General features: G+C 39.4%; 1 protein-coding gene across 4 annotated transcripts in view; it reads right to left on the bottom strand.

Moving 5' to 3' along the window:
- The window catches only part of TBL1XR1 (transducin beta like 1 X-linked receptor 1), a 61,245-nt gene that overhangs the window by 11,611 nt on the left and 23,704 nt on the right, over nt 1–25,930 (bottom strand). For 3 of the 4 annotated variants that reach the window (XM_031055487.1, XM_005419028.2, XM_031055488.1), the window contains 8 exons: nt 10,406–10,508; nt 8,086–8,231; nt 6,405–6,624; nt 4,267–4,399; nt 3,317–3,458; nt 2,970–3,033; nt 2,771–2,868; nt 993–1,053 (listed from right to left, as the gene is read on the bottom strand). In XM_031055487.1, the coding sequence (XP_030911347.1) occupies nt 993–1,053; nt 2,771–2,868; nt 2,970–3,033; nt 3,317–3,458; nt 4,267–4,399; nt 6,405–6,624; nt 8,086–8,231; nt 10,406–10,463 (922 nt within the window). In that variant the 5' untranslated portion in view covers nt 10,464–10,508. The remainder of the gene's footprint in view (nt 1–992; nt 1,054–2,770; nt 2,869–2,969; nt 3,034–3,316; nt 3,459–4,266; nt 4,400–6,404; nt 6,625–8,085; nt 8,232–10,405; nt 10,509–25,930) is intronic. The other variant, XM_031055489.1, reaches the window with a different exon arrangement.

Genomic DNA, 25,930 nt, shown 5'->3' with positions numbered 1-25,930 from the left:
TCTTACACAACATGGAATAAATTTAATATAAGTCATCATAATATGGAACATATGTGAAATCAAAGTTATACAGAAGACAGTGCAGCAGGACATCAAGCTGTAGTTAAGTCATCTATAAACAAATCTCAGGAGTCAGCACAAGGAACAGGTTCCCACAGCTTCACACATCATCATGCATGAGCTCATCTCCACCAGCAGCTCCTGCTCATGCTCACGGATGGGTGAGGATTTATTTCCTTTCTTAATTCCAGCATTATAAGGTGTGGTAACTTGAAGCTTAATCATGGGCAACATGTTCCATTTGATCCAGCCAGCTATTTATGGCAGATAGCACAGGGAGAACTGCTTGGAGTAAATGCTGAGTTGATGTTTCTGACTGCTGTCATGGCTCTGGAAATGTGGCACGAGCGGAACAAGGAGTAGGAACGAGACACATTTCTTAAAAGCCCTTCAAGGGCATGTCTGCCATCCTCTCCACTCTATTTCCCAGCTGATTCTGGCAGGGCTGCTAGGCATGCAGCCCACAAAGCAATTTGTCTGACCTCCTGCACTGCCACCCCAGCTGGCCAGGGAACAGCTTTCAGCTGCTTTGTGGCCAAACAATCTGGGGACAGGGCAACAATGGGATATGGGGTGGGATCTCTGCAGCAGGAGGATGACAAATGCAGTCCTTAGGCGAGAAACACTAATCCCTGTGGCCTGCCCACATGATTTGTCTGCCAGCATACTACAGAAAATCAGGAATACTTGGATTATTTATCTCCTATGACTTCATTGGAACTGCAATAAAACTGTGAGTTATAAAATCAGAACAAATCCATCTTTGTTTACATTCTCAATATTCCAATATGGGACTGTAAGTAACCAAAGACTATCTGTAAGATTCTTAAATTATACAAATAAGCACTACAAGCATCTGATTTTAAAATTTATTTTTAAAAATATTTTTGTCTTTTCAGATGACAAATCTGAATGATGAAATCAAGACTTACCAGAATGAAAAGGAAACTGTTGCTTGGCTTCGCCAGTGTGGGCATCCCAAATAATTGTGGTCTGTGTTAAACAGATAAATAAACAATAAACAAACTTGTACAAATTTCCCCACAACTACCACCACTCACAAGTATGAAAATACCTACCCTGCTCACCATCACCCAAACCTGCTCTTGATTATACATTTCTAGAGTTTGATCCAGTACTAAAAGAAATAGTAGTAGATGTACAGAAAACAGTAGAAAATTTAAGATTGCATTAGAAAGATGTTTAGCCACAACATTTTGGGGTCTAGAGGGAAGAAGGAATTTGTCGGCTTTTAAACAGTTTTATCCCCTTAGTCCTATTTATATTCTCCTAATCCTTTCCACACACCTATTTTAATTTCAAATACTTGTATATTAAAATTATAGTATCAGCTACTCACTCGTTCCTAAGGAGATGTTATTAACAGTTAGTCACGTACTGAAAAATTTAAGGGTGTAATTTCATTCTATGTTGTTCTCTGCCAATACTTTCATAACCTTCTGGTTAAAGAAACCTTACATGACAAAATCAGTATCTTACCATCAGTATATTATATGCCAATATCCCTGCCCTACCTCAATGACCAATGAAAATTTTAACATCAAATTCAATGGAAACATGAACTGACCACACAAAATAAGTATGGAAAAGGAGCCTAAGGTTGGGTCACTCCCTCTGCTAAAGCAGAATATTTTTCAAAGCATAATCTCAGTTTGTCTAAGTAGTTTTATTGACTGAATGAGGTTTCTATTTCTTCCTTAATTATTTCCCTGTAAATGAAAGCTATACTTCCACAAATATTTAAAAATTGGCATAACCATCACAGATGCCAAAAGAGTAAACACATCCTTTCCATGCTTTGAGACATTAAATTTTCCTTCCTTTGTGCCAGTACAAGCATTTATAAAGCTGGCTAATAAAGGAAACCAAGTAAATGCATGCAGGAAAGAAAAAACAAATAAAGGAGAAAATGTCCTACTTTACAGTGACACTGCCAGTTTTAAGTAGTTGTACTGAGGTTGCAGTTTGCCACTCTAAGAGAGAACCTGTGCTGACTTCTGCACCTTGAATCAGTTACAGAGGGAAAAAATCAACTCTCCTTATTCTTGCTATAGTCTATTTGATTCTCTGAATTCACTTTAAGTACATTTCCCATCACTCTGTGCCCTTCCTACCATTCATACATAAAACCTCTCACACTAACAGCAGCTCTGAACTGGAAGACCTTGTAAACCTGAATTTGTTTAGAGATGTGAAATAAAACACAGTCAAACAATGAGCTATGTGGCATTACACAATTGGCAGCCCCCCAGTCACATATATCAAATTCCCTTATGTTCCAGCTCTAATCTTTATAATCATTCTCAGGTCTGACTGATATTCAACTCAGCCTCGACCTACCCCTCTAGTACAATTTTTTTTCCTAAGGCTTTGCTCGAAGTGCTTCACTGAATTTAGATGGTTTGGTTTTACAAAGGTTTCATGTTTCTGGTTTCAATACTTTCCAACTCAGACTAACCTAAATGGGAAGAGATCCACAGACACTGAAATCCAGGAAATGAAAATATCTTAATAAATTACTATAAAACCCAAGGAAACATAGCTAAGCATAACAAGATCTTTGTAAGCACATATTTATATCCCAAGCCTTTAGTTTCATTTACTTACTTTGCATAGTTTTGCTATTTTGCTTACAGTTAGATTATAATGGTGAAGGAAAGAATTTTAATTTTACCAAAGATTATCTCACCTTGTCCACTCCTGCACTTAAAATGAAGTTTCCTTTCTTGTTCCATTTTAACGCAAATATAGGACCTTTATGTTGCCCTAAGGTGCTGGCAAGATTACCTGAAAATTTATATTGATATGAATACATTAAAAAATAAAAAACTATGCCGTGAGCCACAATATAGGAAAATATATTGTAAATTAAAAAGTATTTTGCTTACCATCTTTAGTCCATATCCTTGCAAAGCCATCATAAGACCCAGTTGCTAGAAGTGTACCTTCACTCTGCCAGCAAAAAGGTTATTTGTTTATTTATTTTTACTGCTTAGGTCAAAGCTAAAGAGCACAAAGCAAATGTGAGGTAGAACAGAGAGGATAGGATCTATGCATAGGATTTATGATATTTTATTGATTGCCAGTTATTAGAAAGGAGTTCCTGAAGTATAATAGAAGTTACAACGCTGATCAGAACAGAAACATTTCAGGCGCTGGCACAGAGGCCAGCGCTGCTGTCAGTTAAAACGTGGCCATGAGGTGCTGTGAGCAGGGTTTTCCTGGGAGCACTCACGTTCCAGTCCAGCGAGGTGACGTCCTTGTTGCTGGGCACATCCTGCCCCCCCTCCCGGATGCAGTGCCGCAGCACCAGCTGCGTGGAGCCGCTCGTGCTGTTCTCGCTCAGGTTCCAGATCCGCGCCGTCGAATCGCCAGACCTGCACAACACCCGGGGAGACAGAGATCCTGCTGCTCACACACGGGCCATCCCATCAATTTCATGGGGACAGTCACATGTGTCATCATAATGATGGTCTGTAACATTATATAATGTGCAATATACCATACACTAGCAATATACAATATGCTAATAATATGTGACATTATAATATATGCAACAATTTAATATCTATTACTTTACCATACCATATAACAAACAGTATGTAAAATAACAGAAAATATATATTGTATTATGTATTGTATATATATAATATATAGTCTTATAAAACACCATATACAGTTTTTATATATATTACATATACATATATGTACATATATACGTGCATAAGATGTAATATAGAATAGATAATATAGAATATAATGAGATATATATGCTACACAATATATATGCTATGTGATGTATACTATAATATATAAATAGATAAATTATAATTATATATTATATATATCTCATATATATTATAATATATATAATACTACATATATAATTATACTTACATAATTATATATTGTAGCTGTATGTTATGGTACATTAATTTGTTATATATTAATTAATTAAGAATAATAAATTCCGTTTTAAAGCACTATTCTCTAAAAAACAAACGCTGTAGCATTTGATGTTTGGGGCAGGTGTTCCCTGAGCCTTCTGCTCTTCCCGTGCATAATAATCAATAATAATAAATAAGAATAAAAATAATTAAAAATTAATAATAATAATAATCATTATTATCATCTCCAGTGTGCCCCAGCACAGACACTCCACACACACACAGACAGTGCACATACCCTGAGGCCAGAAGGTCACTAACAGGATTCCAGGCACAGATGAACACTTCGGACTCGTGACCACGCAGCACCACTGCCTTGTTGGGAGGGATTTCCACATCTCCATCTACTTCCATCATATCCGTGTGATTATCTGCATTGTGGGAAACAACAGTGCAGAGAGGTGGATTTTAGTATTTTGGGACATTGTGACTCCAGTATGGTTCAGATTCTTCTGCCGTGAGTGCAAGAATTCACAATTTATGTGATTCAAAAATTTGACAGAGCTGTCATGCTCTTTTATTTTTTCAGTTCCAATTAATGAAGCACTATAAACAGATGGGGAGTTTCGAAAATGTGAGAAAGCTCTTCGCCCCTGTAAACCTTCACATCCAAATGGATTTAAATTTGGAGCTTCAAATCAGGGCCAAAAGTGAATTTTTTGCTATGCTAAAAAATAAATGCTGTTACAAGTACTCTGTTTCTCAGGCCCAATACTGCATAGTACAATATGTTACTAGTCTAGCTTGTGCTGTAGGAATAAATTTAAAACACATTCATTTTCAAAAAATATCTGTTTTCACCAACTGCAGTCAAACAGGTTTTAAATCTACATCTCCTACACTCCATTTACAAAATTCCTTTAATGAATATAATCACATTTGTTGATAGAGTTAACATAACCAAGCTTCTCAAACTTCATCAGCAATTACTGTGGAATTATGGCAGTATAGTTTTCTGCACTGGAAGTGAGATTGAAACCATATTGTTATGTAGAACATACTGGGGGTAATTCAACTGACAAAAGAGTTTTCTTGGCATCTACCATCAATCATTTTCATTTATTAAAAATAAATTCACGATGAGTGCAAATGCAGAATGTAGGAAATGCTGCACAGTTCACCTGCTCCATATTTATTCATTGCGGTTAAAGAAATCATTTCACAGCTATTGCTTAATTTAGCATTAAGGGTTTCTGTCACTGCTTGTGCATGGGAGAAAATAAAAAAGGCTATTAAAACATGAGTATTTTTTTAGAAAGAGCACCACATAAAGCATTACTTCAGTCAGAGGATCGATGCCAGTCTGAAGTGCTGTACAGCCAGCAGGGGTTGCTGGTAGATCACATTTAACAGGGCTGAGATCCGAGGTCTACCCTTCCTCTATCCAGATCACAGTTATCAATACTCCTTTGAGATTTTTAAATTAAAGCATCAAAGTAGAGACCTCATTTGTTTCAGCCAAAGAATGTATTTCTAGCTTTTTATCATATATGCTAACAAAAAAAATCTAGTAAAATCAGGCTGTAAAATTTGTACATGGTTCAATATTAATATTCTCTCCAAAAATGGCATTTTTTCAGGTGTTTTTACAGAAAGAATTGTAACTCCCACACTTAAACGTGCAATTCAGACTTCCAGAAGAGTATTTTCAAAATCACAGTTTAATGCCTGACCCCAACTTTTCCATCCTAAGCCTCATTGTAAGATAAGATAAGATTCCTTTGACCAGTGATGACAAACAGAACTCACTTATTTCACCGATCACAACTAAAATGAAATTCACTAATAAAGCAAACCTGAGAGCAGTTGCATTGAGCAATTTTGAATAGCAAATAGTGAAACCTGATATTGATAAAAGAGACAAGGGACACAGGGCTTTTCCTAGCTAGCCTGACCTCAGTTCCACTGGAAGAGCCAGGTACAGCTCTTGGATCCATGCGTTTTACAGAACTTTTTGGAAGGAGTTTGCAGAGCTTCACCAGCAATACTCAGTTTTAACCAGCCATGGATTGGCAGACTCCTCTCCTCATTCCTTGTACAGGGATGACTCAATTTTTTTTTCCTTTTTATGCAAGGGCCCTGTGAAAAATCTTCAGGTGATGGAAAAGAAGCAGTACTGGAAGTGAGACCGGTCAAGGGAATATTGTGAATTAATGAATTCAGAACTCCTGACTCCTGCAACTCCAGATATCAAAACTGGGGACAACCAAAGGTGAGACACGACCTGTTCAAGTATGAGCCATGATGAAGGAATTCTCTGCAAGCTGAAGGGTTCCTCCAAACTCTACATTTTTACCTCATTGTCTACAAGCTCATACAATGATGGACAGCTAGGAAATGCTAACCCAGTTTAAAGCAATTTCTGTCTCAACTTACTTGCTATAGTGTGTGCTCCATTCTCCTCTCCATTTGCAGTATTTTCTCCATTTTTTGCTGATCCCTGTTGGTTGGTGGCAGCTGCAGCTGCAGCAGCTGCTGCCTGCTGTTGTGCAAGCTTGTCTCTGTAGGCCTGTTGTCTTGTCTGTACCACATCAGGCATCACTGCATCTATCAGTGAGAGAGACTCTATCGGCCTACCATCAAACAAGGTACCATCCTAAATTACAGCACAGGGAGAAAAGGAAAAAAAAAAGATAAAACCAAGTAGAAATTAACATTATGGGCAAAGATTCCAAGCAAAACTAAAGAAAACGTTTTGATTTAATATAATAAAGTGGTTTACATATGGTGCTGGAAATGATATCTCATCATTGGTGTGGTCAGGACTGGAATTTTAGTCTAAAGTTAAGAGGCCACAATAAATATGCAAAAAAAGCCACTGCAGGCCTCTGGGAGAGCCTGTGGAATCAGAAGTTACTTGCTTTAAGTTTGCTGAATTGTCAGCTAAAGCAAAAAATTCTGTAAGCTATCTATGAATATGATTTCAAACATGAGTGGCTGCAGCAAAATCTAATGGTTTGTTTGAAGAGAGAGCTGCAAACATTGCAACTCAGGTCACTGACTTGTGAAGTTATCGTCTTATTAGACTAATACTTTCCATAAACATATTATCTGGGGAGTTGACTAGTTTTCTTCCTTTTTTTAAACTGTGCTGGCATGCTTTCAAGCAACAAGGAAGAATTTTATCCTGAAATGGACAAGACCCAGTTAAAAATACTCTTATACATATGCTAAGGCTTTGTAAGGATCTATTTTTAGGGACTAGAAGGATTCCTTGCAATAAATATAGGGTCGTCTTCTTCTATTCCTATCACTTGCTTTATTTTTCTGAGGCTTCCTAAGGGAAAGGATTTGTTTCACTAGGACTATGAAAACCACACAAACAGCAGACATAAGGGAGACTGGAAAGTGAGCAGAATTAATGGGGAAAAAAAAAAAGGTTCCTTCAGTAAACTGACTGACACACAGAAAGGCTTCTCACCTTCCAGGCACAAATGAGAATGGAAATTGAGGGAGAGTGTCTGCAGCATCAGGCAGGAAGATACATAGCTTTCTGTACTGCTGGAATAACCATTTAAACATCAAATTTAACAGATCCTGCTCAAGATGAATTAGCCAGCAGAGGCAAAAGGCAAACTGGCATATACCTTCAGCCTTCCTGCCACAAATTCAAAGCCCCTCCTTGGAAATCCTGCCTTAGGGCTCACATTACTTCACTGTGATGACACAAGAGCCCAAACAAGAGCTGTACAGTGCTCTCCCACCTCACTAGCGCCTGTCTAAGAAGCCAAAAAATGAAGAGATTGTTGGTCCCCTTATTATCCTATTGCACTAGATGCACTACAACATTAGAGGAGGGTAAAAACTCTGCAGACAATGGACTTTAAGCAACGAGCCAGAACACCATGCCTGGTGTTGTGTGGCTGCCCTGGGCAGAACCCCACCCAGTTATGTTACTCCACTCTGGTTCCACCACTAGAGTCATGGTGAACACCAGCAGTGAGGAATCTGAAGTAAAAGCAAGTAAATAGGATACAAGAAAGTTAAGGAAAAATACTAACATTCAAACTTACTGCAAAGCAAGGACACAATGCTCCTGCAGGCAAAGCCTCCTTACCTCATTAATACTGACTTCTGCCTCTACATACTGCAGACCTTTCTGGATGATGGAAATCAAAGCAGCTGGTGGCACCAGAGCACCATTTATATTAGACTGGCTGATATGGCTCTCTATACCAAAGGTAAATGCTGAATGGGAAAACCCTAAAGACAAGGCAAAGACATCAGAATTGATTTACAGACAGACAATGCTACTTGCTGTACCACAGTAGGACCTTCTGTTTAACATCTGTGCAAATTATACAAAGTAAAATGCTACAGAATGCTTCTGAACTACCAAAAACCTGTCAAAACACCTTAATTCCCTCATAGTTTAAGTGTACAAAAGGAGAAAAGCACATTCATCTATAAAGACAACAATTATTAATTACAGTATCAATGGCAAAACATTTGTGCATGAATCAATATAAAATACACTATTCACTATAGCATTTAAATGTATTTATATATTCACAAACTACATGTAAGTATTGTATGATATGTAGTATTTAATAAAAAATATATATATCCAGGACACAAGACTCACTTGCTATTTTCACTCACTGATTTGATAGCCATGAAAGTTAAATGGATCTGTATGTGAACAGAATTCAGCTCATGGTACAGTACTGCCATAACTGTATATGCTCTGGCATTTAGAGCTACATCAGCACTGTACACTCACTGATAAAGAAGTGGCAAACATGGTGCAGCAATGGTAGCTGCTTGCTATTTATTTGATCACCTTGAAAAAGTGAATTTAAGTTAGAGAAAAATAGTTGTTTCAGCAAGTTAACTATTGTCATGGCATTTTTTCTTAAACCACTTTATTTTTTTTTTCCTTTTTCCCTGTCAGGTAAGCAAGAAGCTGCTTGAAAACTTTCAAATGAAGATGAAGCAATTTTGTAAGTTTGGCTTCTATGACAAAAGCAATCTGCAACTGGAACAAGAGTGTGTAGTAGTTTTCAGTAAATTCAGGCAGAAAAACAAGGTTTTGATTTCTTTTGACAAGCAGAAACTGTAAAAGTCTGCCATCCACCATTGCTTCTGGTGCTTCTCTCCTCAATTTGGGAAGTCCATGAGCAGTGGACATATGTTGCATCAGTCAAATGCATTTCCAACAAGCCTGAAGCCACCCATCAGCAATCACTAAACAGAAAGTACGAATCAAAAGTTGAAACAGTAAGGTAAAATATAAAATATATGTGTATATTTTCTTATATATATCTATAGTATACACATTAAAGCTGATCTCTTAAACTCTAGTCTTAAGATGAAAGTATTTTTTGCTTTAATATGCAGACTTCTTTTATGTACTGCTGAGATCATATTCTCTCCTGCCAGCTGACAATCATCACTTGTTCATTTACTGGGGCATGCCCTGACTTCCAGTCAGATCTTCCCATTCTAAATGTAGGCTGTGTTAAGCAATCAATATCACAGTCGTGAGTAAAAGATGATGTTGTCTCTTACAGAGCTTCACGAATAACCACCACCACAAAACTCCCTGAAGCCATATGGCTGCATCTAGAAACCCAAACATGCAACACAAACTCAAACTGCTGATCTGACTGGGCTGGGGAAGCTTTAAAAATATGGGAGCACTGCTGCATTCTTGTGTTGTGCAGACACAGCCAGTGTGGAGGGATATGATAGGAAAAGGGCTTCTTTTCAAGTCTGACAATATTCAAGTGTCTTTTGCTCTTTCTCCTAAGAAGCAGGAGATTCTGGCTACTCAGAAGGACAAGATCCTCCAAAAAAAGGTCCCGGAGGGATGGAGGTTTTTGGGAACCTCAAGGGTTATTCCTGTAAAAAATCTGTTCATCTCTAAACAGAGTCAAGTGATACAAGTCATAGTCACAGTTGTCACTTCTTCCTGTGAAACTCAGCCACATCTGCCCTCCCACGGTCACGTTCAGGCATGGAATTTGGCTACACAAGACCAGCTGGCAGGAGCACCATCACTCCAAAACAACAGGAAAAACCAGCATTTTGCTGATCTTTCTATTTTCTTCTTCAAGCAGCCCTGAAGAAAACGGTGCAAAGTGCCATCATCACCCTGTGGAGACGTGATCTCCAGGAAAATGCATTTTAGCAATCGAGTGAGTCCTTGGCTGCTCGACTGCCATCTGAAGACTCCAAATGACTAAATCTGATTAAGTTACAGAAGGTAACTTGGCAGGAATTCACTCTCTTGTTGAGAACACCAAGAAACAGTTCAGACAGAATCCATGCCTACTGGCAAAATAATTAAATGAGCCTGTGTTTGCTAAAGCCAGTTGCAGATGAAGATCAAATAAATTATGCATTGTTTAATAACCAGAATTGTAAAAACTCACCTGACTCTTGCAAGTATCTATATACCAGGAAGTTAACCTCATCACTGCTTATACTCATCTTTATTCCCAGTTAAACCATGAGGTCACAACAAAGGACACAACCCTGCAAATAAAAAAAAGTAGGTCAATTAAATATTTTTAGTACCTAATAGGTATTTCCCAACAAATGCTATATTTATAAAGTAAGTAGCTCCCTGGCAGCATAGACAATGGCTTTATTTTATAATGCAAATAAGTCTACTGGAGTCATTAAAAAGTCATTTGTCTCACCACAAAATAAAGGTCAGTAAATTAAATATTAACAAGCTGGATTCTCATATGATGCAAGTTGGTATGGACTGGGGAACTCTGCTGTTTAATACCAGTACTAAAAAAGGCCTCCTATCACAGGTTTTAAAAAATAATCAAGTTTCAGCCAATCTACATTACTGCTATGGAACACATTTTTTATAACTTGAGTCTCTCTCTGCCTGGTTAACAAAGACCAAAAACTTGGTTTCACACTGGCATCCAGGCAGGTTCTCACTTTTCCATTCTTATCTACTCCAATTCTCAGGTACTCCTGCTCTAGTGAAAAGGTGCAGAACAGTATGAGGTACATCACAGTGTCTGTTCAAACAAGCCCAGCTAATCCCATAAAAGATTAGAAAACATCTCAGCCATACCTTTTGGCTTTGCAAAAGGCATTCTTGACATTAGAAACAAATTTTAAACAGTTCATTTTAGTAACATTTCTCTAGGGTTTCAATCAGTGCTTCAAAAATATTGATGGGATATATATATTTACACACACACACAATTTTTTTCTTGATTTTAGTAATAGCAAATATTTAGAAAGACAAATCATGTATAAGGTTATATACATTTTTGATTGTAAACTTGGAAAATATGAGGCAGCAGCAGTCTAAGACATGAAGAGACAGAATACAGTATTTGTTCTAACTCAAAGTATCATTTTTGAGAACATTCTCATGATGTCTGAATGTTTGAAAACTCTGATCTTTCCAAGTAAACAAGTGAAAACATCAGCTTTCAGAACATGTTATGAAATAATGTCCACCTCCTCTTCCAATTATCTGTCCAGCACTTTCCATCAGCAAACCCTCCCAGGTTTTTACCCAGCTGACCACCCCCACTGCTTCTCCTACAGAACTGGAGTCTGAGAAGGCAAAGCGACTTTCCTACTGTTATTTGACAAAGTTTTATCTGGGATCTGATGTAAAAAAGTACTAGAGAATGACTTTTCCTACAACAGGGCTCCTGCCACATGGCTGCATGGACAGACCACTTGCCACTGCTGCTCCAGTGGGGAAGTGTTGAATACAAGACCCAATTAAACACCTCAAGAGTAGACGCTAAAGGATGAACTTGGGTATGAAAATGAATTTATTTGCCTCAAACCACACATGGACATCCCCAAACCTGCCCCAGGCATGTGGTCGCCCAGCTCACAGCCATGCTGTGGGGCAGAAGGCTTTATTTTCTTAAGGAAAAAAACCCCAAAATTGCAGTTCTACTTAAATCCTTTTCATTTCTAAAGGAAAAAGCTGCCCCAAGACAATGACTTGCAGTAAGTGCAACATGACTGGTACAGGAAGGTGCATTGATACCAACCCTAGCTGACCTCTCCACAGCCCCAGCCACACCTGGGGTACAAGACATCCCTGCCAAGCTCCACTAAATACTTTGAGCACTTGTTTATTGAGCAGAATGTAAAATTAATGGCATTTTTAGCCATTTCATGCATTAGCAACCAATTCCACCATGTGCAGGACCAAACATGGATTTTATTTGGCTAAGTTTTGTTGCCATACATGGAGCAAATTATCTTTCTTTAAGACTGTTTTTTACAGAAAAATGCTGTAGGAAGAGGAACAATATTTTCCTTCACAGGAGAAGGTAATTAACGTTAAAGAGCCTCATAAAGAAGGATTTTTTACATTATGTACACACACAAATGGCAGCGTTTGTTTCATGGGTCTGTCACTGAGTTTGAAAATCTTGCTGCATCACCAAAAACGATAGATCAAACCACAGAAATCTGATGAAAGTGCTATTTGTCACACAGAGAGGTCCTGAATTATTTATATAAAGAGGGCTCCCCCCTCAAAGCAGAACCGTGCAGGTGCCACATCAATTCACCTGTTATGTAGCTGGGTAGCTGAAGGAAAGAAAAAAAAAAAAGCCAAACAACAACAATCCAGCATTTTGCTTGTCTGTCAAAAGTGTTGTGCACCCCACCCGAATCATGGAGGCTCATTTTTCCAAGGCTGATTCTGAGTGTTTTGCACAAGCAGCTCTGGTCCTGCCTGGCCATCGGGAGGTGGCACTGCAGCACCAGCTGTGGCACCCTGGCCACCAGAAAAACACAGAAACAGCCCCATAAACACCCCGATGTTTGCCTGATGAGGGGCTAGAAACTGGAAAGGGTGCAAAAGGCACCTGTGTTTTACCAAAATACAGCTTTGTGCAGGTTTTCAGCACCCATTTCCATTTTCTGGAAGGGCTTTTCTGTGTTTCTCCCACCCCAGGCCCCGCGGCTCGGGCAGAGCCTGGGGACAGTGTCCCAAGTGACACAAGGAATGTCAGAAGAACGAACAGCAAATCACCTTCCTTCCAACCCAAAGCAAAATGCCATGTTAGAGAAAATACAGTAGAAGAGGATACAATAATTATTTCCCTTTGACACACTCTGAATTAACACCAGGCTGCCAACTCTCACATTGTTGGTGACAATGGACCCATGCATGTACCCCACAACCTAACAAAATTACTTCACCAATGCTGGCTAATTCCCCCCAGATTCACTATTTCCACAAGCAATCAACTACTCATTTTGGACACTTTAATAGATATTAATATTGCTCTTCATTTTATATTCAGAAATTAAATCGCTGAAGAGACACATAAAAATGAGACAAAAGTAAGAAGTTAACATATAACTCCTAGCAGTCTTAGATTTGTAGCCTAATTTGCATAGGGACCATTAAAATATCTTAAGATATTTGCAGCTTTATCTCCCAAGCCCATTCTAAAAATGTGATGAGATCCTTAAGGCCCTTTTTTTTTCCTTGCCCTTAGAAACATTTCAGGTCTTCCTCAAAACATTCTGAGGAATTACATGGTAAAGTATGATGCACCCACACTGCTGTTTTAGAGCCAATTATGCTTTTAAAGGAAATCTCTCCCACTTGCCTCTACTTTTGTTTTGCACCCTGGAGCAGGCACAGCGCATGTGAAGCTGATTTCTCACTGCTAAAACCAGGATTAAATAAATAAATAAAATATCCCATGACAGGTAAAAAAAGGATGGGCATGAGAGCTTATGAATGATGCTCAAATTGCTCATGGGACCACACCAGGATCAATATTCCCTGCTCAAAAGAAAGTCCATTTCAGCAGGCATCTTCCCAAGTTTTATTTCCTTTCCCAGAGGATGGGCCTGTAGTTTGTAACACCACTGCTCAGTTAGAATCACCACAACATGCAGATATCCCAGGTAATTTTTAAGACTGCTATCGAAAGTCTCTAAAGTCCCAAAATTTATCAGGCATAACACACATCAGCCATAAAAACCAACTGTCTATAGAGATGGCAGCCTTGAGATTTACTCAGTAACAGGTCAGGAGCAGACAGGACACACACCTGTGCTTCAGACAAACTGACCCACTCATTCCATGCCAGGAATCACACAAAAATTCATTTGGAAGCTACTTTTTTCAATGGAAATGAGGGTTCTATCCCAGAGACAACCCCAGCTCTGGCTTTGCTCCCAACTGGCAGAAGTGTGTCTGTGGTTCTGCGCCTGTCCCAGGGCAGACAGGACAAGTTTCACCCCAGCACCTCCGTCCCTTGAGGACCATTCACACACTTCATACCTGGGGCAAAATCTACAACTGAAATCCATTTAAAAGGAGACTGAATTCCTCTCTCACCAACACCAGGTCTAGTCAGTGCCCAACAGTGCAAACCTGGCTGTGCTTCTGACAAATCATTATTCCACTCCACATGTTTGTGCTAGCTTTGTACTCCTTGTCCAGGTTCATGCCAAATGCCGGAGAACAGATGCCACCCGATATGGCTCCTGGCCTAATAGGTTTTTTAGGTTGTTTAGGGGTTTTTTTGAGACAAACCTGAACTGGCAGAGAAAGTTTATACATCAGATTATTACTGCGTTATCTCTTAATCACCATTTGATAATGTATACTGGAGTTACACTACAATTAGAGTTATTGTATCATCAAATAACAGCCTAAGAAAATGATATTTCTGCAGTTGTAGCTGGGCTCCAACACATTCCCAATAGGTAGGATAAGAGGAAAACCTGACAGGGTGCTGTGAATAATAATTCCCCAAAACCCCCAAAACCATACCAATCATTATTTTGATACCAGATATGATATGTTAAAGGGAGCAGCTAATGCTCTGGGTAGCTCTGAAGAATGCCTAATGTTCAGACATAAACAGACTGCTACATTTATCCATGGAAAACAGAAGTCTGGCTACAGAAACACTAAAACCCCTACAACAGAAATATTTCCATTAGAGCTTTTATTTTTTCCTCTTTTGCAAGAAATCCAGACAAGTATTTTGTTAACATATGTGCACAAAGACATTTTATCAATTGCTGCTTAAGAGTATTTCTTGGTTTTAATGGCCGTGATGATTAAAATAAAAAGAGCAAAAGGCGCTGTTTCAATCCAGCCACTCAGACCAAATTCCTGGATGTGTGAGGTTTCAGAAGGATTTCTTTCAGATACCAAAGCCACCACAGGTTACAGGACTGGAGATTTAAACCACAAAACACTGTTCCTTGTGGCTGCTGTTCTACTAAAGCTTTGTCCAAAGAGAAAGCTTTGGTAGAGACATGGTGGGTCCATTCCCAATGGCTGAGGAAATTCCTAAGTTTACATCCACAGAAGAGTTCTGCATAGCCCTTTAGAAATGCTTTATAAAGGAAAACTCATAAAATTAATTAGTGGTTCCTTTATATCAAGCATGTAGTCTACGACTTGTGTTGTACATCCTTCTGTGTAAGTATTCATTAGATACCAATTTCAATCAAAATGAACATTTTGTGACACTGTAAAAAGAAAAAAAAAGGTTGACTTTTCTTCCAAGTGTGCCAACTACTTGCTCTAAACACTCCTATTTGCTCTTTCACATCTTCACTCGAGTCATGCCAGCCAATATTGTATTGGGCACAGTTCAACTGAACCCTCAGTAAAGTTTTCCTACTATCTGATCTGCAGTTCAGAATTCTAACATTCTGAATGAAAAGAAAAATATTTTTTCAAGTTAAATGCCCAAGTGTTTTCTGTAATATCTCAAAATAGTGCTCTCATTTTTGGAATTTTTTTTGGTGCCTTTAAACTGCTATTAGCTAAATGCCCTTTTGTTTAAGATTTAATAATATGTCAGATGTGCACTTGCACAAAAATTATCTGTAATTCTATCTTATCAACCTTTTACTGATTTCTCATCTCAGGCTTTGCTAGTTTTCCTTCCAGTAATTTAAACCAAGAGATGCTTCTCATGTTCATTGTTTAACTCCATCACTTTGCTTTTAACCTCAGGAATATAGCTTAATTCCTGAACACTAAAAAAAAAAAACTTTTCCTTTCCTCATCTGAATTGCCTTCCTTAGCTCAGGCGATAAATATTTGTATTCTGTACTTCAGCTTTAGTGACCTAATTTATGGCAACAGTCTCTGCCTTTCCATGCCAATTTGAGAGTATGAAGAATACAAGATGACAAAGCCAGTCTGAAATCTTCTGAAGAAAAAGAATTACAACCCTGAAAGGGAAGAGAAGGAAAAAAATAAAAACCAAACAAAACCCATAACAAAACACAAAATCACCCAGAACCTTGGCTAAAAGTAAGTTACTGTCTACTTATCTGAAAAATGCAGCCCAGTCCTGAGTACAGTTACAAAATATGCTGCAGATGAAGCCCATTTGTTGATTTTGCCTTGAGCAAAGTAGTATTTAATTACTGAACTCCAAATCTCCTCCCCCAAGTCCCATGCTGTGTGACCCGGGAGCTGGAATTCCGGATGTGACAGCACAGACACAAGCAGCAGCATATCCAGTATTGTGTTTCCACAGCTATGGCTACAGAGCTGCAAACTTCTGGGCTTTCTGGAGTTGAAAATACACCTTTTTGGACAGCTATAGGGCATCTTAGAGTGATTCTTGGCTGCCACATTTTGAAAATCCCTAGGCTGACCAAAGATACAGGGATATTTCTGGTATTGACACTTCATTCAACACTTTACATTCTTAAAACCTTTTTTATTCTCATTATTACAATGCAACACCAGAAGAAATTATGTTTGGGGAAGATTCTCCTTATTTCCTCTATCAGAATAATAAAGACATATTGTTTATTAGTATTTTAAAGACTTTTCAAAGCTCTGGGTAACAATGAAAGTAGACACAGATGGACTAAAGGATCTCCAGAGGTCCCTTCCAATGCCAATCATTCTGTGATTCTGTGACATCTCTTTAAAGGCACAACTCTCCTGCATGACAATTACAACCTTGCTGAAATGCAGCTAGTCCTGATACATCCTTCTGCAGATGCAAATATGTTCCTTTATAACTTAAAAGCCAAACTTAGCTGCTCAGAACATGCAGTAAAACCTCCAGCAGTAAGTCCTGCTTATGAAATAATTTTTGATTATTTCATGAAAGCCATCCGTCCCTGACTCCCCACAAGATCCCAAGCCCAAACATCTTGTTTAGTGAAGGATTTTTAATCACAGAGCTCAGGCTCCCTGATGGAGACAAACTGGGATTAAGTGAAAACTGTCCAGACATAGTTGTTTAAAGATTAAACCACCACCCTCTCAGTACTTGAATAATCATCAGAACACACCAGGAAATATAGCTAAACATTCAGGAAATATAGCTAAACATTATGAAATGCTCCTGGATCAATTGTCTAATCCAGACCAAAGGCATTTTTAGAAAGGAAGAACTGTGGGTTGACCTTCAGGGTTAGACTGTCCTACACACACACGAGTTGGACAGATGATTATGGCAGCAAAACTGGAAATGTGGCATTTGTAAAACTGATTAGAAAGTGATTGGTCCTGACTGATGAGCAGAATTAGCAGAATCACCTGAGGGAGCACTGGTGTAGGTTTGGCCAGCATGGATTACTTCAAGATGACCTGCAAGGTCCAAATTCCAGGCTCTGTGCACTAAATATATCTCTGTAATGGAGAGGGAAGCACCACACAAATGCTTGGCATTCCTCCAGGGAGAGACATCTGTCCATCTGTCCCTCAAAAAGGGAAAATCACCTTATTAGAGGGGCATCTCAGGAACAGTGGTTACATCAAACAAGCCCGGCAGCTTCCATTCTTAGCCCATTAGAAGGATGTCCCTTGAAACAGCTACAGTCCTTCAGGAATACCTAATTCCAATAAAGACAGACTTCTGCAATCAAACTTTCAGACCCTGTCTCAAGAAGGCTTTGTGAAATTGTTCAATGGCTTTACTAAGTGCTAAAATAGCTGCCTGCTAATGCTGCCTGGATCTAGACACAGAACAGCTGCTGGAATCAGGTCCAAGAAAGGTGAAAACTGGAAAAAGCCTTTTCTGCAACGTTGTTTAAAATCCTCTATATGCCTTTTTGGCGTGCACCTGGTTTTAAGCATGCAACTATACGGCTGCTGATCTCCTGTGCCGCATTAAAGCCTTTGCAAGAAATTAATTATGGATGAATGTGGGAGCACGCCCATTAAACCTCACTTGGATCAAACTGTGTAAAAAATTCTGAGAAAATAACAGATTGAGAAGAACCCTTGAGTCAGTCAAAATGAGCCCCATGAAGGGTTTCTGCGGAGACTAAGGAGGGGAGGGGCAAGGTCCAAAAGTGATTTTCTATTTGTGAACACCACCACGGAAAATAAACACAACTCATGTGGTTCAATCTTTTTGATCAAGAACCTGTAGAAATTAACAGCTGAACGGGGTTAAAAATCTCCATACCGTGCTAAGTTTCTGCTCTCACTTGATTTATTCTCATTTTCACTGCTAGGAAACCCACTAAATAACATGTCCTGTAAGTCTGATCAGGAACATTCAATTTTTTCCAATATGTTCTTCCTGATGTTCCCACAATAGATCATTCAGGGCTCTAAGGGACTGTGTCAATTGAATTGAATGATGTGGTCGCCTGCTGGTACATAAATGCAAAAGCAAAGCTGAGGGGGTTTATTTTCAAAACAGGAGACATTGATCCTGTGACAATGTTCCATTATCCTGACTTTATTTCTATTAGAGACAGTGATTACATCTACATCAATTGCTTGAGCTGATGGATACTGGTCCACTAACAGTGACACAGTTTTTCATTAGGCTGCTGCTGGCTTACAAAACAAGACTCATTCTCCAACTAATGCCACTTATTTCTCCATGGAAAACTGCTGCAGTCTGGGCAGACTTTTGTAATTAGTCAGTTCTCAGCTGTCTGTGGTTTTTTGGGGGAGTTTTGTATGTTCTGTAAATCTTACTGTGGAATGGTGATTAGTGATTGTATAGCCTGGCATGGATCCTATTTGTTATGATTAAAATATTTACATTGCTACCTGCTGGTAATAAAACAGCAGATGTAGCTCCCAGAAGCAGCTGTGGGAAGGTATTTCTGCACTCCTACAACAGCAGCCCTATCTTGACTGGGGTTTTTCCATATGGGCTCCTCTTCCCTTTTCACACAGTGTCACCCTTTTGCAGCTTCTGCCCACTGCCCTTGCTATCTGTCCCCAGCTGGTGATCCATCTTCCAGCTTTCATCTCTTCATCTGACATCCGATCTCAAGCCTGTGGCCACACATTTGCCCTGGTTTTCACCTCCTCACCATGCACTGCCCACACATACTCTACACTCCCTAAGCCCATCTCTCCAGAGCATTCATCTGTGCCTCCTTCAATCACTCCTTTTTCTATGTCCTTCTTTCATTACTATTCCATTACGACACAAGTTGTTAACGTTTTGCACAAATAAATTCTGTTGGTTGAAAAAAAAAAATCAGTTCATAATCAACAACAGTGTTTTCTAGTCCAAGTAAACCCTGTTCATTTTATTTGTCCTTGTTTGTTTAGCCTGGTGCCCTGAGTCATGTCCTGAGCAGCCTGCAGGAGAAAGGCCATTGTCTGACGCACTTCAGTGTATTTACCAGCATGGGTTCCCTCACTCCTGATAAGGAAGTTTTTTAATGTTGCCATAACAACAAGAATTCGAGGTGATTCAGTGACACCTGCACAGAGTAACCAAGCACTGCTCTGAGCTCTCAGTACCTGAACAGGTGCAGAAACTGGGACCAGAGCAGGTCTGCAGAGCCAACGAGCACCTCCTCTCTGCCCCAAGCTGCTGCCTACAGCTCAGCACAGCGTGTTAGCTGAGCACCTCCCTGCTCAAGTCAGTGCCAGCCTCCACATCTAGAATTTTTGCACCACCAGCAGCAAAATAATAAGACTCCAAATTGTGCTCTGTGGTGTGACTGGGGACTTGCAAGGCTGAGCCTGCAGAGATCCAAGCAGCCCTTGCCCAGCAGTTCTGAGAGCACTGAATTCTGCTCCAGTTTGGAATCCAAGTTTGGAAACACTCACTGGTGGCCACTTCTGTCTGATGGTGCTGGAATAGGCTTTTTTTTCAAAACATTGTATTTTTGGGTTTTATTAAGGTTGATATCATTACTTGGGTAACTACATTACATTTCTGCAGGTCTCTGGGGACTGGTTCCTCTTCCCTGGTGAACAACCAAATTAAAACTGAAAGCCAAACATGCATCAGTCTGGGCACAGACTCGTGAACGCGACCTTTCCCAGCAAAGGATCCACTCTCTCATTTACCCTGCCTCTCAGGTCTGACCCTGAACACGCTCATCTCAGCTTTTTAAGCACCTACAAAGTTATTTGCAAGTGTAGGTATTATTTTCAGTGTAAAAAGTTGACAGAACTACTCCATAAATAATATTGACCATTTAAATAGAGCAGAAGCATTTCCTGGAGTGGAAGGATGCTCTGTGTGTGTGAGCATCTTTCCTGATCCCTACATTATTTTAGAAAACATCAGGGATTATCAGGCACAGTACAGCTTCAGCAGTGTTGAGGATATAAACATATGAAATAGAGAGAGGCAGTAACGAGGTGCTCAGTGCACAGAACAGGTCTTGAAGAGGCTTTGATCCATTCTAAACGCAAATAAACCCAGCTTATTTCCCCATAGTTAAGCCTAGGCTTTTATGCCTTTCCCATGAGAAAAGAAGTTTTGGAATTATGTACTCTGGCAGAATCTAATTTGGGAATAAATAATTTTTCTGAAATTCCTTTGTGATGCATAAAAGCTGCCAATTCTTTTCCTGAGGCAGATGTCTTGTTGAACAGTAACGGCTTTGAGTTCCGGGTTTCTGAAAAATTAAGGATGAAACACAAAACCCCTGTGAGGGATACCATAATGGGGTGAAAAAGGAAAAAAAAATCCAACCTAACTGCCCCACAGGACATAGAGAAGATCCTTCAGTTACAATTTATTGAAATTTCAAGTTGAGAAAATATGAACTGTTAACAAGGAAAGATAATTTCCAGCTTTAGTGGCCATTAATCACAGAATCAGCTCAAGAGCAACTGCATCAGAACCTGCTACTTACTGAAGTGGAGGCCAGATTTCTTAATCTATTTTTACATTTGGGATGAAGAAAAAGAATAGGGTGCCCTTTGGACAGGGAAAACAATTAATTAGTTTTAGTAACAATGCTGGGGTTTGTGGTGGATTCTTTTAAGAAAAAAACCTTGAATACCTCTGACTTCCTAGGACAAGGTCAGTATTACTCATGAGTTGTGGATTAATGACAAACAGGTAGATTGGTACTTGTGAACATTAATAGCAGAAATGCACTACACTTCAAACAAGCTTTTCTCCATTTACCCAGATATTAAACATGCCAAAAATCTAATGCAGTTGGCCAGCAGAATTTGGTATCAAAAATATAGGCTAACCTTCATCATATTTAGTATTCAAACTTTTCCACAGCCATGAAACAGATCCTAAAGGCTGGAATAAATTAAATGTAAAATGACACGTTCTTCTAGCCCCAATATGTTCACCTCGAGAGATTTAAAGACGTGTAACTCACAACTGACTGCAGCATTATGCATGAATGGAGTTCTAAAGAAAGCTTAAGAAAGTTTACCCTCAGATTAAAAACTCAACTCTTTGCTTTGCCCAAGCAGTTTCACATCCACCTCTGTTCACTAAAGCAGCCCAAAATGAGCCTGTGGGAATCTGCAGGTAAATAACCATTATGAGAGCCGGATCTTGAAAAAAGTGGAAACTCCCCCCACTTTTTGCCAAACCAAAAGTCCCAGATAACGTGTTTCTGCAACTGGTCACATGAATGCAAAACCAGAATACATGTGAATCTCCAAGAGCCATGTCTACTCCCATTCTCCTGCACTATCCCTGCCCTACTGGTTGCTGATCTGCAAAAAAAGCCTCCTTTCCTCATACACCATCTTATTCTTAAATAAAACCAAACACAACACCAGTATGAAAAGGTGCAAACCACAGCTCTGAGCCTTTAAGAAGCCATCTTAGAACTACAGCACATTTATGTTCAGGAATAATCAAACTGTGGTGTCTGAGGACAAATGACAGAAATCAGTTACCAGTGTAAACAACATCAGGTGCACAAGGGCAGTACAAAACCATCTTCACCTAGGGTTTTTTTTCAATAATTCAAAACCAATTAGCAGGGAAAAAATATTAAATCAGATGTTCCTCATTTAAAAAAAAGATGTACTAATTAAAACAAATTTAACACTTACAAATTTATTTCAGAAAAAGGGCCTGTGAAGTGGATCAGAAACCAACTGTATTCACTTTGGCACCTCAAGATTTAATTTCAGGTGAACTTTGAAGTTAGGCAGCTAAATTTTCCAGAAGCACCTAGATCACTTAGATGCCATATTGGAATTATTTCTAAAGAAGAAGAGGATGCAAAGTTCTTGCCTTTTGTGGCTACGTCCTACCAAGACCCATCTCTCAAAAGCCATGAAAGAAATTAAGAAACAAACTCTGTCTGACAAACATTATTTTTGGTATTCAAAGAGACAGAGCTCTTCTTATTTGTTAAACTTAAATCAAATATTAGGGAAGGAATACCCATGATCTCAGCCCTGCTACAGACACTGGGCATGGCCACTGAGAACACGAGTGACTGCAGCTGCAGACAGCCCTGATTCAGTGTCCTAGGCAGTGACACAGCATCATCACTCTACTCATCCTATTTTCCACCTGCAACCAAAAATATCAGGAATGTGAGACCAATGTAGAAATTCCCATTTCTTTTTTCACTGCTCTGTATGTCAATCTGCAATAGTGGTGTGATTTATCATGAAGTAATAGAGGAATAAAGCAAGAGCAACATCTCAGAGCTGCTGAGGCAGGAGGGAGGGAGGGAGGAGTGTGTTCCTGAGACAGCCTGGAAAAGTGGCCAGACGTGGGGTAGGGGCCACAGGGGTCAGTCATTGGGGCAGAGTGGTGCTTTACTTTTACAAAATGACAGACTGGGCATTATTCCTGGGTCACCATTCTGTCCTCATGGTCCCTTCAGGGCCCAGGAGGCAGTGAGGTGACAACCAAGGGACGGGAGGGGCAGTGCAGCGACCCTCGGTCCAGTCCCACTGTGGGCACACAGGCAGCTCTGACAAACACACCTCAGCCCCAGGAACTCTGCAACAAGGGACAGATTGTTTTCCAAGCCTGCAAGCATCTCTTCCCTTAATTTATACAATTTTCAGTTTCTGCTAAAGGAATCACCCTCAATACACACATTCCATCTCTGCATCCCTACGTCCTACTCTGTACCATACCTCAAATCTGACTGTGGGGCTTTTCATGAGCAAAACCTGTACTATCTAGGTACTAGTGCTCTGTATTTTGGCAGAGACATCTCCATCTATATTAGCTATACCCAAAGTTCAATAAAAAGTTCTATTGATTTTTCCCTTCAAGCATATATATATTTGATGAAAAACTCACTCGTGCCTCCAAAAGTTGCCTAGACATTAAGCTGATCCCCCCCTTCAGCATCTGGTTTTTTTTCCTCTCAAAATGAAGCTGTATCAAGGGTCTTTTGAGAGAATATTAAGACTAGCATGTATGCTGAAGTGATATGCCTATAATAAATACATGGAAGAGGCACACAACACTGTCAGTGCCATCACCCTCCTTGACCAGATTTTCCATACCTTGCAATATACTTTTTTTTTTTTTACTGGGAACTGTTCCAATATCTGAATCATCAAGACAAGCCTTTTCTTTCACAGAAAGCCCTGAAAAATAAAAACAAGCTTCTTTCCTTGCCTGTAGAAATTGGAATATTTTGCCTAACTCAAATTATCCCACACTAAGGACAACTTTGAATAAGTGCCAAGTTCTGATACTTCATCATTGCTTAAGTCTAAAGGCATATTTATACTACTGCAAAGGAAAAATTCCCAGAGATTGGATGATTGTGCCTGCCATAACACAGCCCCAGACAGCTCCTACACATTGCAAAGTCACCTGCATCTCTAGAAGTAATTGCATTGTTGATCTTAGGAGATTAAAGCAGCATACCAAATGTTCCTCTTGCTAATTTGGCACTGTACAGAAGGTAAAAGGAGCAGGAACACACCTGTACAAGAATATATAATGACATTCAAAAATACATTTAAAAGTAGTGTAAAAGAACACTATTTTGCTTTTCTGTATAGCATATGGGATATAAAAAAGCTATACTAAAGCAGCCTGTGGTATATAAAGTTTTTGTTTTCTGAAGGAATCATCCTCCCAAGCTGTATGCAAAAACTTTCCTGACTGCCTAACCCATACATAAAAACCTTAAAATTTAAAGCTGCTGGCTTTGTACAGGAGAAGGAGGAGAGTCTACTGAATAAACTCTTATCAAATGGGCTGAGAGTCACAAGGGATCCAATTAAGATAAAAAGTTCAAACCCAGGACATTTCCTCTTCTTTCTGACTGTTCAGGCCAACATCAGACATCTGTTCTCACTAATTTTTTAATTAATCCCCTTTGAAGCAAACTATTCAAAACCTGACAATACCTCATCTGTCTGATAAGGACCCCCCTCCAGCAGAAGGTGCTATTTTGAATTAAAATGCTCCTCCACTGATGCAATTGGAAACACAACCACAGCTTTGTGTAGAAAAAACAGTTTTGCTGAGTCAAGCTAAAACATTAGCAGAGATGGAAATACACCCTGCCTTGTAACTGCAGGCCACTATTACACAGGCAGCTGCACTGAAATGGGCTGCAGCTTGTCCCACAAGTGACCTCTGCTCTGCTTTCTGCAGAATTAACCAATCACAGGAACTGCTTCTGCTAGTTCAGTGTCAAACAAATTAAATAGGATGGCTTTTGACAAAAAGAAACTCATCATCTTTGGTTACCTCTACCTTGCCTCAAACAGATTCTATGCACGTAAGATTCTGCTCACCCATTTCCAGTAATGGGAGCATTATTTGAAAATAAAGAGATGATAGAGATGAAGAAGTCCATGACTTCTCCAGATGACATTATACTTTAATAAGTACTGCACAAATTGCTCACAACATTTTGAAAAATTTTCAGTATTTCTCAGACTCCAAAGAGCTCCCATCATCTTTCTTTTCTTACAATATTTATAAAGCTATGATGTTTTTACTTTGCAGAATTGCCATTTAACATTCTTGACTGATGCTACTCAAACCTTCCCAAAGCCATTTCTCTCCTGTAAATCTGAAAGCCCATTTTCTGCCACTCCAAGACTCAGAAATTCTAAAGTAAGCCTACATGCATGAGTGGTGCATGCTCGAGGCATTATGGATTTACAGGACTGGAAATCACACAGTGTGAGTAGTGCCATGCCCAATTATTTTAAATAAACCAACCTGGTGCCATGGCAGAAGGGAAAATGGCTTCAGTTTTTATTCACTCACAACTTCCAACCCCTTTTGCTGCTTTAATTTATCAGGCCAGAGACTTCTCAAGCAAGGACACCCCTCTCTCTCCTCAATATCTCAAACGCCTTGTTTGTTTCTTAGCTTGACCAGAAAACCCAATTGAGAAGTTCTTGTGGACCCCACCTTGTTTTTAGAAAGTGCACATGGACACAGACCAATCCAGAAGAATATTTAAACATATTCCAGCCCAGCTGCCTTCTACTGCTTAAGTGATGTGTTGGAGCAGAGCCAGTACCACACTACCCTGCAAGGCCACAAAGAACATCAGCAACATCCTTCTCTACCTTGTGGGGGTCTACTTGCAAGGTAGGGTTTGTTAAAATAGATTCCCTCTGTCTTTGAGTGCCCTCTAATGACCTAGGACAGCACACATGGACAGTTTGCCAAAAATTTTAAGGGATTGCAAATTAAAAAAAAAAAAAAAAAAAAAAAAAGGAAGGGGGTGCAGGGGAAAGAGAAGACATCTGCTACACCCACAAGACATTTGTTAAATTATGGTATATATTA

The sequence above is a fragment of the Geospiza fortis genome, unplaced genomic scaffold (genome assembly GCF_000277835.1).
Source record: "Geospiza fortis unplaced genomic scaffold, GeoFor_1.0 scaffold172, whole genome shotgun sequence".
NCBI lineage: Eukaryota > Metazoa > Chordata > Aves > Passeriformes > Thraupidae > Geospiza > Geospiza fortis.
The sequence above is the reverse complement of the archived record's forward strand: the minus strand, read 5'-3'. Positions and strand labels throughout refer to the sequence as shown.